This window comes from Papilio machaon, chromosome 23 (genome assembly GCF_912999745.1).
Source record: "Papilio machaon chromosome 23, ilPapMach1.1, whole genome shotgun sequence".
NCBI lineage: Eukaryota > Metazoa > Arthropoda > Insecta > Lepidoptera > Papilionidae > Papilio > Papilio machaon.
In genome coordinates this window covers 1,893,552-1,912,842 of record NC_060008.1, presented here as the reverse complement: position 1 = coordinate 1,912,842, position 19,291 = coordinate 1,893,552, and the positions used below count along the sequence as shown (strand labels likewise).

At 34.1% G+C, this 19,291-nt stretch overlaps 1 protein-coding gene across 1 annotated transcript; it reads right to left on the bottom strand.

The window, feature by feature from the left end:
• Positions 1-37: 37 nt before the first annotated feature.
• LOC106719947 (dihydropyrimidinase) lies at positions 38-18,908 on the bottom strand. The gene is made up of 8 exons (XM_014514442.2): positions 18,761-18,908; positions 17,646-17,740; positions 4,192-4,376; positions 3,321-3,397; positions 2,260-2,460; positions 1,638-1,784; positions 1,292-1,418; positions 38-150 (listed from the first exon to the last, which is right to left on the bottom strand). The coding sequence occupies exons 1-8, from the start codon at positions 18,821-18,823 to the stop codon at positions 38-40; spliced, it is 1,008 nt and encodes a 335-aa protein (XP_014369928.2). The 5' UTR covers positions 18,824-18,908.
• Between the last annotated feature and the right edge of the window lie 383 nt (positions 18,909-19,291).

Genomic DNA, 19,291 nt, shown 5'->3' with positions numbered 1-19,291 from the left:
AATCTCTCTTTCTCTCTCCACTGTCTTGTTTCAGTACTCACTCTGCGAGGGCCTCTAGCATGGCTTGCGGGGTGTCAGGGTCGGGGCGCAGGGGAGGGGACATTACATGACCTGCCGCGTGACGGAAGCACGCGTTGCGGTAGTGCGAGCCTGGGAACAAACATAAAATAATATACACGTGTTTTAGACATCAACATTGAGATAAAAACGAGATGACTACCGAAAATTTGAATACGATCCTTTATTTTCTTCGTCTAAAATAAATCTACATTAGTTGGAGAAACGGTTATTTTGTTATATGAAAAAAAAAATCCCGGTCATTTTATCTTTAAAATTCTTTAGTTTGAGATTAACGCCATCTATTACAATTTTACGTAAATAGTTTAGTGTATGATAATTTTTCATTGAACTTAATAAATAAATAGGTATTTGCTTGAAAATTACAGCTTTTTGTTCCGTTACGACTTAAACGCGACTGTTAATATTAATACAGTTAATTATATCTCTATTATTAGTTCCAATCTTCACGACCGCCATCTACCGACACTATCAGCGCCAAGATTTTACGCCTTTATATATGTTTTTTTTTATTTATCATCATCAGCTCACTATACGTCCCCACCGAGGGGCTCGGACCTTACTCAAAGTTAGAGGTTACTAGGACATAGTCAATGCTGGCCAAGTGCGGGTTGACTTCACACATATCATTGAATTTCTTCTCAGATATGTTCAGCATCACGGTGTTTTCCTTCATCATAAGAACGTCGGATAAATGTAGGTACATATGTAAATCCAAAATCGAAAAACACATTGGTACAGGCAGGATTCGAACCCAGGACCTGCAAATTGCAAGTCAAGTGCTTAACCCCTGAGCCACCGACGCTCATAATATAATTTTTTTTATTAGTCATTGTTATCTGTTATTTACTTTTATTATAAAAATATGTTATCGCTTAAACTATTATATTACTAGCTTTTACCCGCGACTCCGTCCGCGCGGAATAAAAAAAATAGAAAACGGGGTAAAAATTATCCTATGTCCTTTTCCTGGTTCTAAGCTACCTGCCCACCAATTTTCAGCTAAATCAGTTCGACCGTTCTTGAGTTATAAATAGTGTAACTAACACGACTTTCTTTAATATATATAGATAAAGTGCATAAATTGGTTGTATACTGTAAGGATACTATGCAGTTGTTTTTATATAAAAAAAGATGGCGAAAATCAAATAGGCACAAAATATTATGTTTTATAGCCTGTCCATTTCTAGACTAGTATTATTTGTGTGATTACCGTCAGTGCCAACAGTAGCTGCGAGAGTTTCTCCATACACAGGCTGCTTCTGTCTCGGGCGCGCGTTCTCCAGCGCCTTCACCGCGCTGCGGGACATCATGTGAACTATGTACAGAGGACTGTTGGCCTGGAAACAAAATAAACATTTTTATATACATAAATCTAATCAAAATAATTTATTTTTACCTATAAAATAAAGTGTAATTATTTTTAAATTGATAATTATAAGAAAATGTTTGTTTTTCTGTCGAGATTTCATGATTTGGGTCAAAAATACTTGTTTATACACTAAGCATAGATTTGTATACACTATGGGTGGTCCTTAACTGTGTCACAGTTATAATACCTGATTGGCGATGACGCAGGCTCTGTTGACAGCCTCAGCTTCGACCTCTTCATCACGGGACAGCTCGTGTCCCTCAGGGTCCGTCTTTCCCGCCGCCAGCAACTTCTCTGTGTTACGAGCGATTATGTGCCCGTTTTCTGCGTGCACCTACAAATGGTAATAGTTTAGACTCAGAGATCCCCAAACTATTTTGGACAAGTGACCCCTTTTCCAAAATGAATTGTTACCTCAGACCCCAAAGGTCAAATTACATACTTTTAAGATCAATTATTATTATTAATTCTGACTTAGGTCAATAGAAGAAGACAGAGTGAGAATTAGCAATGCTTTAAGTTATTGACTCCTTTGGGAATCCCTGGTTTAGACTGTAGGTTTTAGTCAAATCTCATATAGTCTTGTCTTCCCCTTAAAAGGTAGACCAAGAAATATTAATGAAATATATATGCTTCGATAACTTTAAGTTAAAAATTAAGTCGTTGCCACACTTTTATCCAAGGACCTTCATCAAGATGGAGAAATTAAAAATAGTTTATAACAGAATTTTAAGAACTAATATTTAAGTCTACAAAGATTTTATTTCCAGTAAAGTTTCTATTTTACGACAGTTTTGATATAGTCTCACCATCGGTAGTGCTCCCAACTGTTTGCAGGTCTCCATAGCAATGTACAGATGGTAGTCATCCAGCATCCAGGTGTCTTTATACGCCATGAACATTTTGAAGGAGTTGACGCCGTACTCTTCGGAGCAGAGCTGCTGCATCTCCTTAGCAACGGCGGGAGACCACCAGGTAACGCCAACATGCAGCGCGTAGTCGCAACATACCTAAGATATAAAGATTTATGCTAGCTGTTGTTTTCAGGTCCCCACCGAGGGGCTTGGAGCCTACCCAAGATAGGGATGACTAGGCCATAGTCAACACTGGCCCAGTGCGGGTTCGACTTCATACATATCTTGGAATTGCTTCGCAGATATGTTCATTATCGTAATGTTTTCCTTCACCGTAAGAACATCTGATAAATGTACATATGAAATTTGAAAATCAATACAATTGTCATGGTGGGGATCGAACCAAGACGTCGGTCCGGTCAGGAGCTTAACAACTGCGCCACCGATGCTTATTTATTTAGTAAAAAAAAATACTTTTTGAAAAAGGTTCTTACTACCCATTGCCAAAACACCTATACAATAACATATTGTCATTCCTGAAATTTATAAAAACAGACGTAACAAGATGTTATTGTACATGTATATCGGACAAGAAAACCCATAGTAATTTCTTCCTCAAATCCTTTGTTCCAAGTAATCTTACTGCAAAGGATTGGAATAAGTTGCCGACGTTAGTTTTTCCGTCCAAATACGACGCGGAGGCCTTCAAGAGTAGAGTGAAAAGGCATCTACAAAGCTACCGTGTACCATCTTTAGACCACATCATCACGTCATTGGCTGGGATCGTGGTCAAGTGCTAGATTTTTCAATATAAAAAAAAATCTCATAAACGGTTGGACCGATTTTGACGGCATTTTTAATGGAAGGTAACGGATGGATGCCGGAATAAAATAACGTTAAATTAAACGCTGACAAGTTGAGATTAACAGCTGGGTATTTGAAAATACTGCAATAATTATCAATATATATATGGGAATGTAACGAAGAATAATATTTTATAATTATTATTTTTTTACCTTATTATCTGCCTTCTCTCTCCAGTGGTTGTAAGCTTCAATAAGAGACTGGCCTTTTTGAGGCAACACGAAGTCAACTGAAATCATATATTTCAATATTAAAAAATATGTTTACAATTTTTTTAATTGCACAGACTTTAAACCAACGCATTTTACATCTTACATATCATTTATCTGGCTAAAAAATCTGTTTCTAAAAAAAACCTAAAATATTAAATACCTTTTGGTCTAAAAATTTGCAATAAGGTCGAATAAAACATTAATAGTTCGTTTTAAATTGGATTCCTGTATAAAAGAAGTTTTAGAATATTGGTTACAAACAACTGGCCTTGGACTAATCTAACCTTTCTTTAACAATACTTGTATTCAAAAAGGCAGAGTATTGTATGGGACAATCAACGTTTAGTTTGCATAGAAAAGCTATTATTTTTACTAAAGGAATATGTGGACATATATATGTTTAAATATTAACATAGAGTTTTCTATGGTATTTCGGACAGCTCACACCCAGTTATTTATATTTAAAAATTACCTTTTCCTTCACTAAATTTACATTAAGAGGCTCCAATAAGTGACCAGCCAGTGAATTGAATAATTATTTATTAGTTTACTTCTAACAGTGGCTTTTAAGTCAATCACTTATTGATAAGGATTATTTACTAACAGTGATTGTTTTAGTTTTCAGATATGTTGGCGGCTCTTAACTTCTTGCAAGTCGCTACGTAGAACTACGATTATGTTAGGGTGTAGCGGGATGCGGAGGGAGGGCATTGTGCAGCACGTCGATGATCTAGGGCCGCCAACATATTTAAAAAGAGTTATACGTTGTTTCGAAATGACAGTAGCATTAATAATACTGTTGGTGACTTACTGACGGTAGTGGTACCGCCCGCGACCGCTGCCCTGGTCCCCGTGTAGAAGTCGTCAGCTGTCTTCGCGCCCATCATCTCCAGCTCTAAATGCGTGTGAGGGTCGATACCGCCTGGTAACACTAGCTTGCCGGTCGCGTCTATCACCCTGGTGCCGCCCGGGATGATGAGGTTGCGACCCATTTGCCTGAGAACAAAACGGTTAATTAGGTAAAACGCCATCTATATTCAAGTAGAGCAGCTATTGTTCTTTGCTCAACTTTGTTCAACGTTTATCACAATACAGAGCACCCAATACTACATTTACAAACCGTTACGCTCATTGTTTGTATATTTTTCAATTAAACACATTCATGAAGTTATAATTATTTTTCTATAATTACCAACACAAAAGGTACCTACTACGTAACACTACCAGTAAAAAATCACAAATCACGTAAATTTTTTTGGGCTATAAAAATCTGGCTTCGTCACTACAGACGACCCGCTGAGTGATTTATTGTGTAATCCAAAGGAAGCAATTCAATTTAACCAATTGTACCACATTCTGTAACAAAAATAAATTAGATTGAGGTTAACAGGGATCTATTGACCTCAAAAAGGATGGTACGGGAGCCCGAGCTGTTTTATCAATTAGTTTTATTGTTTTTTAACAAAAACGATATATTAAATCAAGCTTAATCATTCAAAACGAGATACATTAGATTTTCAGTTTTTTTACTATACATTAAAAAAAAGTTTTCGTAAATTCCTGTCTTGTAACTTGTCAGTTAAATCGCCCTTAGTAAATTTGAAGATTCTGATTGGTTGTTTTATTTCTAGATTAGAAGATACTAAATCTTAAAAAGGCAAAAGCGTTGCAGCCAATACAGGCACTTATAATAAACAATCTATAGGTAATTAAAAATGGCGGGCGTTTATGACAGTGACAGTTATGGTGACGGATGCCCGCCGCCGCATTAGCCGCTTCCGGCACGCCACGCGGTTCGCATCTTAACGTTCACACATCGAACGCGTTCTCAATTTGAATAATTTTAAATTTGGAACTGTTGTTTATTTAATTCAATGTTGCCATTGATTTTTTTCTTTCAAATCTGTTAGTGACCAGTAATTTTTTTTTAAATAATAGGGAAATTAATAAGATCGCTTCGTGTTTGCGTTGTATCGATCGATATTTAATTAATTTGCCCTATTAATAATGAGAATTAGGATGAGTTGCAATTCTTTACATACTTTTTAATACATCGTCACAATCATTTTAATCGCTAAAATACCTTTTGTCGTGCTTCTCATTTTCTTAAAAAAAAAAAAAACAGCTATAACAAAACGATTTATACAGGTATTTTGCAGTGGAAACGCATAACATAACACTTTGAACCAAAAATCATAAACATTTTAAAACTTGCGTAAGAAGACAGTTTTAAGATAAACGGAAGCTTAAGAATACCATCTTATTTCTCCGAAGACCACAAAGGCAACAGTTATGTGTTTACAAATGAGAGACTTTATCTCGGACGCGCTATGACGTTGATGTGTTGAGAATGGACACGCGCACAGAGTTAGGGCTGCCATCTCTTCGGGTTTGACATCGATGTCTTCAGGTCAGAGTGGTTTCATAGTAACTATTCGGGTGTCATCTGCTAGGGATTTTTTATAGTAGAAGGTAACAAATGAGCAAGCGGCCACCTAATTTTGATAAAATAGAGAAGTGACCGCTGCCATTTGGCATCTGCAAGTTGAATGGTTTTAGATGCGTTGTTTATATTTAGTAGACAGTGAAGGGAACTGAAAGGAGTTTTTTTTTCCCTTTTCTATACGCTAAACACATTTCTGATATGTGGATATCTTTTTTATTTTCACCACCAGAGAGCACCTACATTTATTAAAAGTTGGCAACCCTATAAGCAATTTCACCTATACTTTACAAACTTATTCACTAGCTTTAGTCATAGTAAATCCTCATTTATTTTAAATATTCTCAAAAGAGTAATTTTTAGTACTTCATACGTTTATTCAAACTTTAGGTTCTATATTATTCCCTTATTTACAAAATACATATATTTTTTAAATGTTATTCCCTACATAACATTCCCTACCTAATTAATTACTGCCATTCTAATTATGAAAACGAACGCACCCCAATACAATAACTAAAATAGCAATTAGCCTAATTGTCTGCCAACAAAGTGACAAGAATTAGGGCGCGAAAGGTGGGAGGTGTCACATTAAAATATTCATAATATGACAGGTTCAAAACTACTACCTTTTTCCCTTTTAAAATTGCTGAATCACTTCCAATAACAAAACATGTTTTATGTCTGATATAGACGAATGTTTCTGTAGGTAATATGTACAATTGTATGTATTGTAAGGTGTAAATTAATATGTATGTGGGTTGTATTATGACTGCGAATTAAAACATTTTGGCTTAATTAAAGATTTTTTGATTTTTTGAACCCGTACTTCACTGTATCAGACGGAACTGACTTAAATTACTCTGAAATTCGACTATCGAAAGACTGAAGCTGAAAACTGTACAAAAAAGTATTGCTATTTGTGTTTTTTTTTAAGAAAATGACTGGGATAACTATATTTTTGCATGTGTATTTCGTCGCTGGTATTTTATAAGATCATATACCAGTATGTTTAATATTTGAGTCAATAACTACGCGTTAAGTCTTTAATCGCGGATATTTTTTCCTGTAAACTATATTTTCTCACCGTCACATTGTTGTTACATAACGTAGGGAAGTATACATATATGTATACAATGAAATAGCATGAGAACCTACGCGTAATGATAAATAATGACGGCCCATCACTTCCCAGCTCGGGTTCCACAAACAAGCCGTCAAGTATAATAATATGCACAAGAAATTGTATTCGCCGCCCTTATGCTTTTAAATAACTTTGAATAGGCAGAGCTTATATTTATTTTTATTTTAATACTGTTATTAGTTAATGGCGATAATAAAAGTCAACTGTCGACCACTCAAATTCATGTGTGGCGGCCCTACAGGTTTCCATTCATAAAAACAGTTTATGTAAAAAAAAATCTGCCACGTCGTTGTTTAATATTAAATAAAAAAAACACTATTATTTTTTATTTTAAAAATAAATAACCCAAAGGAGTACTATACTTATAACACTCATAGAATACAAATTGAATGACATCAAAGGTCATAATTAAAGTTCGTTCTAAAGAAACCCTGATATATAAAATAATACTCCTTAGTAAGTTATGGTGCGTGTGATAATATTTAGTAATTTAATAAGAATGGAAAATAAATTTGCATCATATCTACAAATAACTGTGAACAAATCTTTTCTACCTACGCATATGACAGCATTCGATATGCAATCATCATTTATAACTTTGAAAGTAGGTAGTTATAAATTTCACTATATAAAAGACAAACTAAATCAACAGAATTAATCTTACTAACTTACTGATATTATAAATGCGAATTATATGGATGTATGGATTGATGTTTTTTTTTAGAAAATCTGCAGCACGATCCAACGTATCTGGATGAAATTTGGTATAGATGTAGAACATAATCTAGACCAGAGGTGTCAAAATTTTGCAGAGGGCCATATATTAAATTTTGAATTCGTAGGTGGACCACATTGATTTTAATTCCGCGCGGACGTAGCCGCAGGCGACAGCTAGTCATCAGATAAAAATTAAATTAGAAAATACGAAAAAAAAAAATTATTAATTAACGCCATTTTTATTTTCTTACATAGTTGCAGTTAGGGTCATTAAAGGAGCCCTTTTCAGTACAAATTTCTTAAAGTTGTTTCTAAGATCACTTAGTGCAGGTTAATCTAAATTTATTTAATTTGCTTAATTCTGTTTATAAATTTCTGGTACAAAATTGCATGTTTTCAATAATAAGTCGTAAGCTCTTTTCCGTAAAGTCTAGAATTGCGTGCACGTTAACAAAGAATACGTGATCGGAAGAAAATCGTAATAATAAGGAAACGTTATGGGAACATGCACAACGTACTTGACCTGTCCTTTTAATGTTTATCGAAAAATAAACTCTATTCAATAGTTAATAAAGTAACGAATTGAATAAAAAAAATTTTAATGGTCTAGGGTTAGGGTTGAAAAACTTTATTTTTCGTTTTATTGAAAAATAAGCTCTATTCCTCAGATCACAGTAATCAATATTAAATAACTGATATACTTGTCTTTCGTGACTTGCGTTTTGTTTATTAGATTTTCTTAATCAAAAAGGTTTTTATCATGTGATTGGGTCATTATAAGAATCATTGGTTTTCTTCTGAATCGAGGGTTTATTGCTAAAATTAAAGAAGAAGTCCAAGTCCTTTTACAAGTAGGTTTTTAATATGATAAAAAATATTATTAATGTTAAAATATTAACAGCTACAATCGTTTGAATATTATCTTTATATCTTTGGAACAAAGTCTAAAATACACTGGCATGTCTATCGCGTGATTGCGTGTACGTAGTGTAGGGTAGAACGATTGGTACGTAGTACGAACGATAACGGGATCTCCCGTAATGGTTCCTATTTCCGAGTGTACTTTTGTTTACTTTACGCACTTGACTCGAAAAAAATATACCACCATTGTTTCACGTAAATAAACATTATTTAACAACCTTATCAATGGTTTCTGAGACCTTTGTTTTGGCAAAGGAGTGACGATATGTTTCATACCGAGATTTTGGTGTCAGAAATCAACAGTTAAACATATTTTCTTAGTTTCGATTCGTACTTTGGACACTTGTACATCATTGTCATCTCATTTATCCCCTTAAAAAAGGAGTCAGAATACGTTGGAATATAAACGACAATATATCTGAAATTTCCTTGACATTCTATTAAAAAAAAATGGAGAGAACAATGTTTTTTTTAAGCCAGCATTGGAAACATGCTTACCTTAGTTTAGTTACAAATTAAAAGTTATTTATTTGGAAATATCTTAGAAGGTAACGTATCTGGACGATATGTGATAACATATTTTCGCCAATAAAATGCTCTTGCAGTTTGGCGAAATTATTGTATTGTAATCAAATTTGATGTACTGCTTAAATAAATAAATAAAATAAATATGTTGTACACTCAGTTATTCTTCAAGCGAATCAAGGCAAAAAGTTAAATGAAATCGTTATATAACCGTTTGTAACGTCTGCAACAACCGTTCAACAATTTTAACATTAATCATAACATACTGTACTGTTTACGGTTTACTTTTTTTACGGTTTTTCGCTCGGTTCACTACGAAGATGTACCTATGTATTTTACATGCATAATGTACAGTTCATTTATAACTAAAAAAATCTAAAATAATATAAAGGTCATAAGAAAGTAACTAATAACATTTTTAGATATCTTTAGAAGTCTATAAAGAGATGAAGGCTACAATATTATGATGATTTAAAATTTATATACAATGTTCTTATTAAATTAATAATTGTTATTAACTAATACTTTTTTTAAAGCACTATACGATTGCTAGTTAGGTTTTTCACTATGTTTTTTTTAGTACAATTGCATTTTATCTTACTAACATTATATATGCGAAGTTTTAGATGGATGGATGTTTGTTTGAAAGTATCTCCGGAACGGCTCAACGGATCTTGATGAAATTTGGCACAGATGTAGAACATAGCCTGGAAGAACACATACTTATAAAGATTTTTTAATGCCACGCGGACTGTCGCGGGCGACAACTATTGTTTAAATAATTCTAGTTCATTTATAAAAAAGAATTCTGAAACTTGTCCCTTATTGTTAAAATGTTAAGGAAGGGTCAAGTTATCAGTATTAGGATTTAACAGACGTATTTTTCTTCCATTATGAAATTTAGCACGTTAATTGTGTTGTACAGACTTGGCGGGAACAATAACAACGTTACTAATTAGAGCGGGCAGGTGCTTAACCTACGCCATTGTTAAAATGACGGGAATAAGGGCTGTTGCATACAGCTGCGAAAGCGAACAAGAAACGAAGCGAAGATATTGATACAAAACTTAAATATGTTTGTTTCATTTCAGCGGATCGTTGTGCAGATATGCTAATTCGTAAAAACCAAGTATGTATTAAAAAGTTTCTTAAATATACGTCTATTGAGTAGGCTCTGAAATGTCGATAATTTCACTGTAGGGGCTAACATACTTATTAAGACGGCCTATAGGTTGGTTCTAAATTTAGAAGTTTTAGGTGAGTCGGAGCCCATTCAAATATAAAGGAAACTTGGCGTTACGTTTTCACCTAGCTTCGCTTTCGGTTCGCTTTCGCTGTGTACTGCAGGCCTGAGTACCGCTTTCGAACTAACAATTAATATTTTTACAGTGTGTTTACTTCTCACCGCTTTTGTGTATTGTTTGAAAATTAATTTAAAATAACTTCATTAATGTTTTTAATGCTATAGTAGGCGATATTTTCAACATTCATTATTTTATTTATTGCTATCGGCTCTTAGAACGTGTTTTATTTTAATAAGAGATATCTATTGAGAGACTCCGGTACAGATATAACTTTTTTCGTTGGATAGGTCGAAATATATGTCTTTGTACGGGTATACCAGCAGTGGATATACAAGCTAGCGCTACTTCAAAGGCATAAAGGATCATCTAATATTCCCGTTACGTTACGCTAACGTATCGGTGTCGCGGTCAACGGTTAACCGCGGTTCAGCGTAAGTGGTTTAACTGAGTACCGCCCGAGGGAAGTGGGGGGGCGTAGCAACCTTGTTCTTATTAAAATGTCGCTTTAAATAGGTCAACACAGTGTCAAAATGACCTTTATTAAAACAATGATGTCATTTGAATAAATAAAATAACCTATAACAGAGATAAGATTAACGACTAGTTTAATAATTAGTTTTTTTTTCATAATCCTGGAACACCTGTCTCGCTGTTTCTATCACTTGTATAAGTCAGAAGGTAGCATACTATCTGTAAACTTTAATGAACTTTATAACAAGTTGGTTGCTGCAAATATTTTTGTGATTTCTTGTACAATGTTTTTGTCTGCATTTAAAGCATGATATTCACAGTCAAACGTCCTTAAAAATCAGGTCCGACCCCCAGGGCCCGTGATACCTTTGAAATCTAAACTCGTAATGAGTACCAACCCTAGACGAGATTCCCTCTCTGGGCGCTTGAACCCTGTCGATCCATGGAGCGTCCACTGAAGTAACATAAGAGTTAAGCGGCCTCCCGATTCAGTAATAATATTGATGGAACAGGCTGAGCTGGGGCCCTCGAGCTTACGCTACGCGCCCTCTGTGTCCAACCACATTAAACCCGGTGAAACTGTAAATACCTCAAGGTAACCAGTTGCCAATCAGCTACATATTATTATCTTAGTTTTTCCAAGGTGTATAAAAGGGATGACAAAATAGACTTTCTTCTTAGTTATAAATGCTATAACAAATTGCATTATAATAATCTTACTAATATTATAAATGCGAATGTTTAGATGGATGGATGGATGGATGGATAGATGTTTGTTTGAAGGTGTCTCCGGAACGGCTCAACGGATCTTGATGAAATTTGGCATAGTCTGGAAGAACATATAGACTACTTATTAAGTTTATTTTTAATTATGCGCAGACGGAGTCGCGGGCGACAGCTAGTAGTTAATAATTAAAAAAATTCCACGCGTTGTCTAAATTGACTCATTCAATTCGTTAGTTAAATGGAGTGTTCCGCGGCAAGAGCGTGAACTATTCGATAATTGAATAATATTCGGGCACTTATAATGCCATCCAAACTTTACAGCGGCTCGAAATTCTGAACGAGACGTGGCACATAACACGTATGAAATGTATAAAAAAATAGCTACTTATAAACATATCTTTTTCATGATCACCCTGGCCTTTTCCCACTCACGTGGGGTCGGCACACATGGTTTTACAAACCTTAAAGTTTTGGCTTAATTTTTAGCCGGTCGCCTGTCGCCAACCCTGCTTGAGAGGAATATCTTAAAATAAAATATATTATAAACTAAATAATTATAGTTAAATAGCAAAAATATTAAAATTGCTTCTAAAAATAAACTAACAATAAAAATGAGTAATAGAATATTATATATAGAACAAAACTTTAAGCTCTTGTCGCTAGATATATCATACTAGCTGTCGCCCGCGAATCTGTCCGCGTGGAATAAAAAAAAATTCATCAAGATCTGTTCAGCCGTTCCGGAGATACCTTCAAACAAACATCCATCTAAACTTTCGCATTTATAACATTAGTAAGGTAGTATATACTTCAGTGGTACAGTCATTCTTTACCACCTCTATATACTTGATAATCTTGTATTGTATAAACATTTCTTTTTAATTTATTTAATTAAAACAATTTGCATAAAAAATACTAGATAAATATAAACAATCCTTTCACCTTCGTCCTTGAACTTTTATTTCTTTCGCACCACTGACTGGAATAAACAGGTTTTAATATAATATATTAAAAACAAGATTATTGTCGTTGCTTTCATTTGAGCTCGACTATACATTAAAATGCAATAAGTAGTTTTATAAAATGTTATATAAATGAGTCTAGACAAAGAGATAAAATATGTAGTGTCTTTTTTAATCTATTTAAGTCTAGAGAAGTTATGCAAATTAATATGAATTTATTCTAGCTTTGATTTTATACAATTCATTGTATATTACCTATATTAAAGTAATAAGTAGATTTTAAAGAAATAAAGCTTAAAATTAAAAAAAAAAAATTTACTCTTCATGTCAAAAACAGTGTATTTACTATGTTCGTAGTAATCTTATATATAAAATTTCCATGTCACAATGTTAGTTACCGTACTCCTCCGAAACGGCATTACCGATTTTACCAAATTTTATATGCGTATTCAGTAGGTCTGAGAATCGGCTACTATTTATTTTTCATACCCCTATTAAGTTTTTTTTTTAACTGCGCACAGACGGAGTCGTGGGCGACAGCTAGTCTTATATATAAAATTTCCATGTCACAATGTTAGTTATCGTACTCCTCCGAAACGGCATTACCGATTTTTACCAAATTTTATATGCGTATTCAGTAGGTCTGAGAATCGGTTACTATCTATTTTTCATACCGCTATTAAGTTTTTTTGTAACTGCGCGCGGACAGAGTCGCGGGCGACAGCTAGTCTTATATATAAAATTTCCATGTCACAATGTTAGTTACCGTACTCCTCCGAAACGGCATTACCGATTTTTACCAAATTTTATATGCGTATTCAGTAGGTCTGAGAATCAACAATTCGACAATCTATTTTTCATACCCCTATTAAGTTTTTTTTAACTGCGCACAGACGGAGTCGCGGGCGACAGCTAGTATACTATATTTGCAACTTCTACGTATAAATAATGCAAAATGTTTTAAATTTCCGTCAGGCGACAACGGTTCGCAGATACCATCAGAAGGGGGAGAGAAAATTAACTTACAAACACGTTAGGGCTCAGAAGGACGTCTATTGAATTACTGTTACACACATCGACACGTCAGAATTCAAATTAAATTGAAACGGACTTAAGCATTTCAAACAACTATTTACTACTGTTTTCTTACCTTTTCAAGTGAATATGTTTAAGAAAAAACATATTTTTTCAAATAAGCTTTTATAACGTTAAACTTATAAGTAGAGGAAGACCAAAGAAAGTATGGATGGATTGTGTGAAAGAGGATATGCGTAAGAAGGGGGTAAATTCAGATATGAAGGCTGATAGAGATGTATGGAGGAGTAGTACATACGGTGCCGACCCTCCATAGGGATAAGGGCGGGTTGATGATGAAGGTTTTATAACGTTGTTGTTAATTTAAAATAACTGAAGAAGACAAACTACTCGTCAAAATGATTCAAACGATCTCAAGCTCGATGATGTAGCTTTCAGCTTCATCATCATATCAGCAACATGTCATCATAGTGACGCTATTTACATGGATGCAAAAATTCTATTCAATCATTAACCGGGAAGTGGAATTTAATTTGCAAGATTTGATAACAAACAGCGGGACAGGTGAAACTAAATATAAAACATCTAGGTTACTTAACTTGACTTTAGTTAGCAATTCAATTTAACTAGATGGCGATATTCGCAGTCTTAATTTAAAAATCTATGAAAATTGGAATGAAAACACAATGTAGAGTGGATACGATCTTTGAAGAACATTTATCGATTAAATGACCTACTAAAGGGTGTTGAAAATAACAATAGCATATAATGTTTCTAGTGTAAGTGTGCCAAGGCCGTGCAAAATAGAATTTTGTAATCTACCCTCTATATCATTGGCACCAAAAGTGTTTAGAAAATGAAGAATTTTCCAGTAGCCTATCTGTTCTTCCAGACTATGTTCTACATGACTTACATACTACATCGTGCCAAATTTCATCAAGATCTGTTGAGCGCTTCCGGAGATACCTTCAAACAAACATCCATCTTCATACATCTAAACTTTCACACTTATAATATTAGTAAGAATTAAGATAAACAAAATCAGAACAAGTAAGTTAACACAGTATTAACGATAGTACACAACTGTCAAGATGAATCGAAAACCTTCGAATAATTTGACTGCCGTGCCGTGACAATTGTATTAATATAATGTCTCTGTTTTCTCAAAGAGTTTGAAAGGGACGGCAATAAGTATACACACAAGTGACCTGTCACAAATAAGCAAAACTATCTCTGTTACACAATCACACATTTGGCGAGTAGCTTCAATTGTACTGGCCCGTATTGAAGTCGACCTATTGAAGAATCAAGGTGAACTTTTCAAGTGCATAGAACAAGGTCTGTCGTACCTAGACATTCTTAAGTCTTCATTCTTATCCTTATTTTCATTTATACATATTGAATTTTTGCTTGACTATGGAAGAACTATATTTAAGAATTATAACACAAGAAGTACGATATAAAATTGTTAAGTTTATTGTTCACGCTGTGATGGTATTCAGTGATGTTGCTGGGCTGGTATTTACGTCAAGAAGTCACGGCCGGTGAATCTAAAAATGCATTCATGTAACATGCACTTGTTTCTTTATATCTATAAAATGCTTGTTCCACTAAAAATGCGCTCGAACCTGTCTTTAACAGTAGCGAACACGCTTGTGGCAGTGACATGATGCTCACAGAATTTCAGCTTCGCGTGAACAGAGTCTTATCGTTGAGTGGAAAAGGGTCTTAATATTTACCTATAGTAGCAACTTAACGAAATGGAATACGGATAAAAAATGGTGCTTATTTTGTGTGAAAGCATGAAAGCTAGTCTATTTAACAACAAAAAATCGTTGTACATAATTTTAACAGATTGTCTTTGTATGTGCATAATGAAGCCCGCAACCAAAGGACAAATTGCATGAAGCCATATCGATAATCTATTAGTGTCGATTAATCGTCTTATAGTACTACAAGTACATCACTATCTGATAGAGTTGCAAAACAAAACTGTCGATGTTTTTTAATCAAGATCATTCGAGAAAAGATTTGGGAGAGACTAGTGTTGTGTATAGAATTGTTTTATGAGTTACTACCACTCACGCGCGGATTCGCCAACGTGCAATTAAAAAAACTGTTGTAGTTGACTAACAACTAACTAACATCCATCAAAAAGAATACTTTATTACTATGAAATAAGATTAGATAAATATAGGGAACATAGGTAAGGGAAATGTTCTGCATATCTTTAATATTTTAAATAAAACATTCACACGGGTCACGTTGTTTGTTTAGAAAAGAATTACCATCAATTTCACATTCGTATGTGGTCGGATATTTAACGTTCAGACTGAAATAGCTGAATATAATAGCTTACTCAGGTAAATATTTATATTTGAAACATTTACGTAATTTCCATGACCTTTTCTAGGTCGGAATTCAAATTAATTTTATGCGTAAAGAAAGTTTTCAAATATTTTTCATCAACTATTGCAGTTAAAATTGAGTATAATGGAAACTTACCATTGTTATTATAAATTATACACTGATTTATTACTTTTATTTTAATCCTGATAACTGAAAGGAATATTAAAACAATACTCGTTAGTGATAATGCCATCACATCATTAAAATCATCAACACATATTTCGATGATTCTTACGTAAATCGTATGTATCTTAAAACGTTATTGCAAACAATTATTCGAAATTCTTTAATTCTTATTTTTATAATTTCACTTTATAATTTTACACAGATAATAAATAGTAACTAATAATAATCAAGTAAAAGCAGTTAATACTGCGAAAATTATGGGTTATCACTATTTACATTGGAGCCATCGATACTCAAGTACCTACTTAAGAGTTGCTAGTATATTTTGGCTAGCATGCAGTCTGCACGCAGCGTTGTCGCTGCCTGCAGGCTGCAAGCAGACTGCGGCATTCCCGGAGTGCAAGCCGCTGCAAGCGAGCTAGCGAATCTGCAGCTAGCTCGCTTGCAGGTGCAAATCCCCCTGCGCACTGACCCCCCTTTCACGGGATGAAAGTCTAGATTTTGTACGCGACATCTGTCGGTATTGATTCACATCTATTTATATCTCTGGTACGGGATAAAAAACAAAAATGTGCCCTACAGAACATGTCTTTATTGCTGTTTGTTTAATATAATTTTAATTTTATGTTGAGGTCAATAATTGGGGAAAGTATGAACGACACGCGATTGGTCAGTCAGGGACTATTTCAGGTAAAGTAAAAGATAGATGTAATCCTTCTTGAGATAGACTTATCAACAGGTGAAGTACCTGTAGTGCTTCTCTTATTTTAGAAAAGTGTAAAGTACCCACAAAATTAGTTCTTAAAATACCGTAAAACCTTTTAGCACTCCTTATAAGCCAACGAAAGTTGACTGGTACGTCGAAGCTGCGCGATATTATACTCTATTTCGTATAGAATAGAGTCTTAATTGTAACCAACGTAGGATAATGCAAAAACCAGTAGCTAGCCCGGGCTTGCGTCTGCGTGAGACAACCACGCAATGTATTGATTTGCACCAACTCTTTACAATGATGGCGGAATGCGGAGAGATTTGTTATGAAGTACAGAGATATGAGGTTTTCAGATGATTGGAGAGAAGTATACTACAAAGGCAAAGAAGAACGAGGCTTTATACTGGAAGATCTAGTAATAGTTTTCCAAAAGTATTACAATATTCAATCAAAATATTGTTAATTTTTTTAAGTAAATTGAATGATATTCTTGACCTAAAAACGTCCGATTAACTTTTAAAAACAAAAGTTAAACGTATTTTATTTTATTTAATTATAAAATTACATTAAATAATTTGTTATTTTTGCAGGTTGTGTTTACATGACAGAAGGATTTCAGTACACACACGGAATAAATAATTTAACAAAATTACCACCAGTTGTTTTCCAAATCAAATTTCCACATCAAAATATAAAATTGAACCTTAACAACGAGGGATAGAAGACATTATTCAATATACCACAGTGTGTCAAAATTTAAAAGTACTCACTTAATTATTCCATCCTCGACGTATACGTCTGCGTCTTCCATTCCATCATCGTTGACAACACGACCATTCTTGATCAGAAGGCGGTTTTGTGAACTCTGCAAACCAAAAAACTACATCAAAACGTGATTTTTTAAAGGTATATAAGCCGCATCTGATCTGAAAGCCACAATTATTCTATCGATTTCAAATTATCTATACATAGATTTAAAACGTTTTACTAAACTCTTGCGATTTTGCAATAAAATGACACTTTGGTATAATGGTCACATGTCTCAAGCTTTATTAATATAGCACCGAAATGAAAATCTTTAAAAATAACTGCCCTTTGTTATAATGTTTCTTGCTTTGAGTTTCCACTGCCGAAACAACTATACAAAACATATTGCTATCCCTCTCACTCTATTGGAAAAATAAGAGATTTTATTTTAACACAGATTTTAACGCACTATTAATTTTTTTCTAAATTCCTTTATAAAATTGTAGTAAGGTCTAAACATATCGTCCTCCTGTTATTATATTTGACGAAACAGAAATAACAATATGGTTTATACGTAGATTTAAATTGGGCTCAGAAACCCACGGTAAGTAAAACAATGGTAAGAAATTACACTAAAATAAATAAACTCTTTTCTTATAAGAAATGGATGGGAAGGGAAAGTGGATTTGATAGAGGAGGAGACGTATAGGAAAGGGAAATATTGTTTTTCTGTGCGGCTCCTTCGTTGATACCTACCTACCTTTAGGCAACACATTTACAATTGCGGATGTGCATGGGTAGGTGGTCACCTGTATTCGCCGAAATGTCCGAGCGACAGCTCGCTTGTTTGCCGCCTTGTATTAAAAAAAACATAATCCACATGGCTCTCAATAATAACAATCTATGTGCTATATTACTTTAATTTTGATTAATAACCACAAATAATCATAAATAAGAAATTACTTTATTTTATTAAAATATTCACATTTTTCGAATTCTGCAAACGTAAAAGTGCGCAAATGGAAATATTTGTTATTACTATAAATACAGAATGTCAACGACCACTGTCAGGATTTAGCTTAGGAAAAGGATATGCTAAATATGTACATAATTTTGCGAATCTCAAACTAATACTCACTTTTATATTAGCACCGGAAACGGACGTTGCTGTACAATCAACTGTCATGTTAAATGACGCCATACGTCAGGAAAATTGGCGAAGAATTTCGATCGGAAATAAAAGAAAATGGCGGACGCTTTCCTACGACCGACACGCCCTCGTGCGGGTGTTACACTGAAACCGAACGACTCCGAAAATACACTCCCCTCGCAAGCTATAGCTATATTTTTGTTAGAAAGTGACGAAGGATGCACGCTATCCTGTAACTGCGATTTAACTGAATTTAACAACGATACAGTTTTCATGTCATAATATAAAATTTTACAACTAACTGTGATTCTAAAAGTCAATATTTAAACGCACCGTTAAATAAATTGAAATTTAAAAAACAATTATTGTACCTATATTTATTCATTACTCGAAAAAAATAGGTTTTAGCCCTTTTGGTTAATTAAGCAAATTTTGCGGAAAAACCAAACAGGGGTGTGTCTAATTTATTTTCATTGACCGTGAAATATTGCGTGCGGTAAAGTTAGGGAAAGTCCAAGA

What these genes read in the sequence shown, in the direction of transcription:
- LOC106719947 (XM_014514442.2), bottom strand. Translation starts at nt 18,823, where the DNA reads ATGGCGTCATTTAACATGACAGTTGATTGTACAGCAACGTCCGTTTCC. An exon ending in GTCGAGGATGGAATAATTAA is followed by an intron (nt 4,377 to 17,645) that starts GTGAGTACTTTT and finishes TTTTGTTCTCAG; the next exon opens with GCAAATGGGTCGCAACCTCA. An exon ending in GAGAGAAGGCAGATAATAAG is followed by an intron (nt 2,461 to 3,320) that starts GTAAAAAAATAA and finishes TTTATATCTTAG; the next exon opens with GTATGTTGCGACTACGCGCT.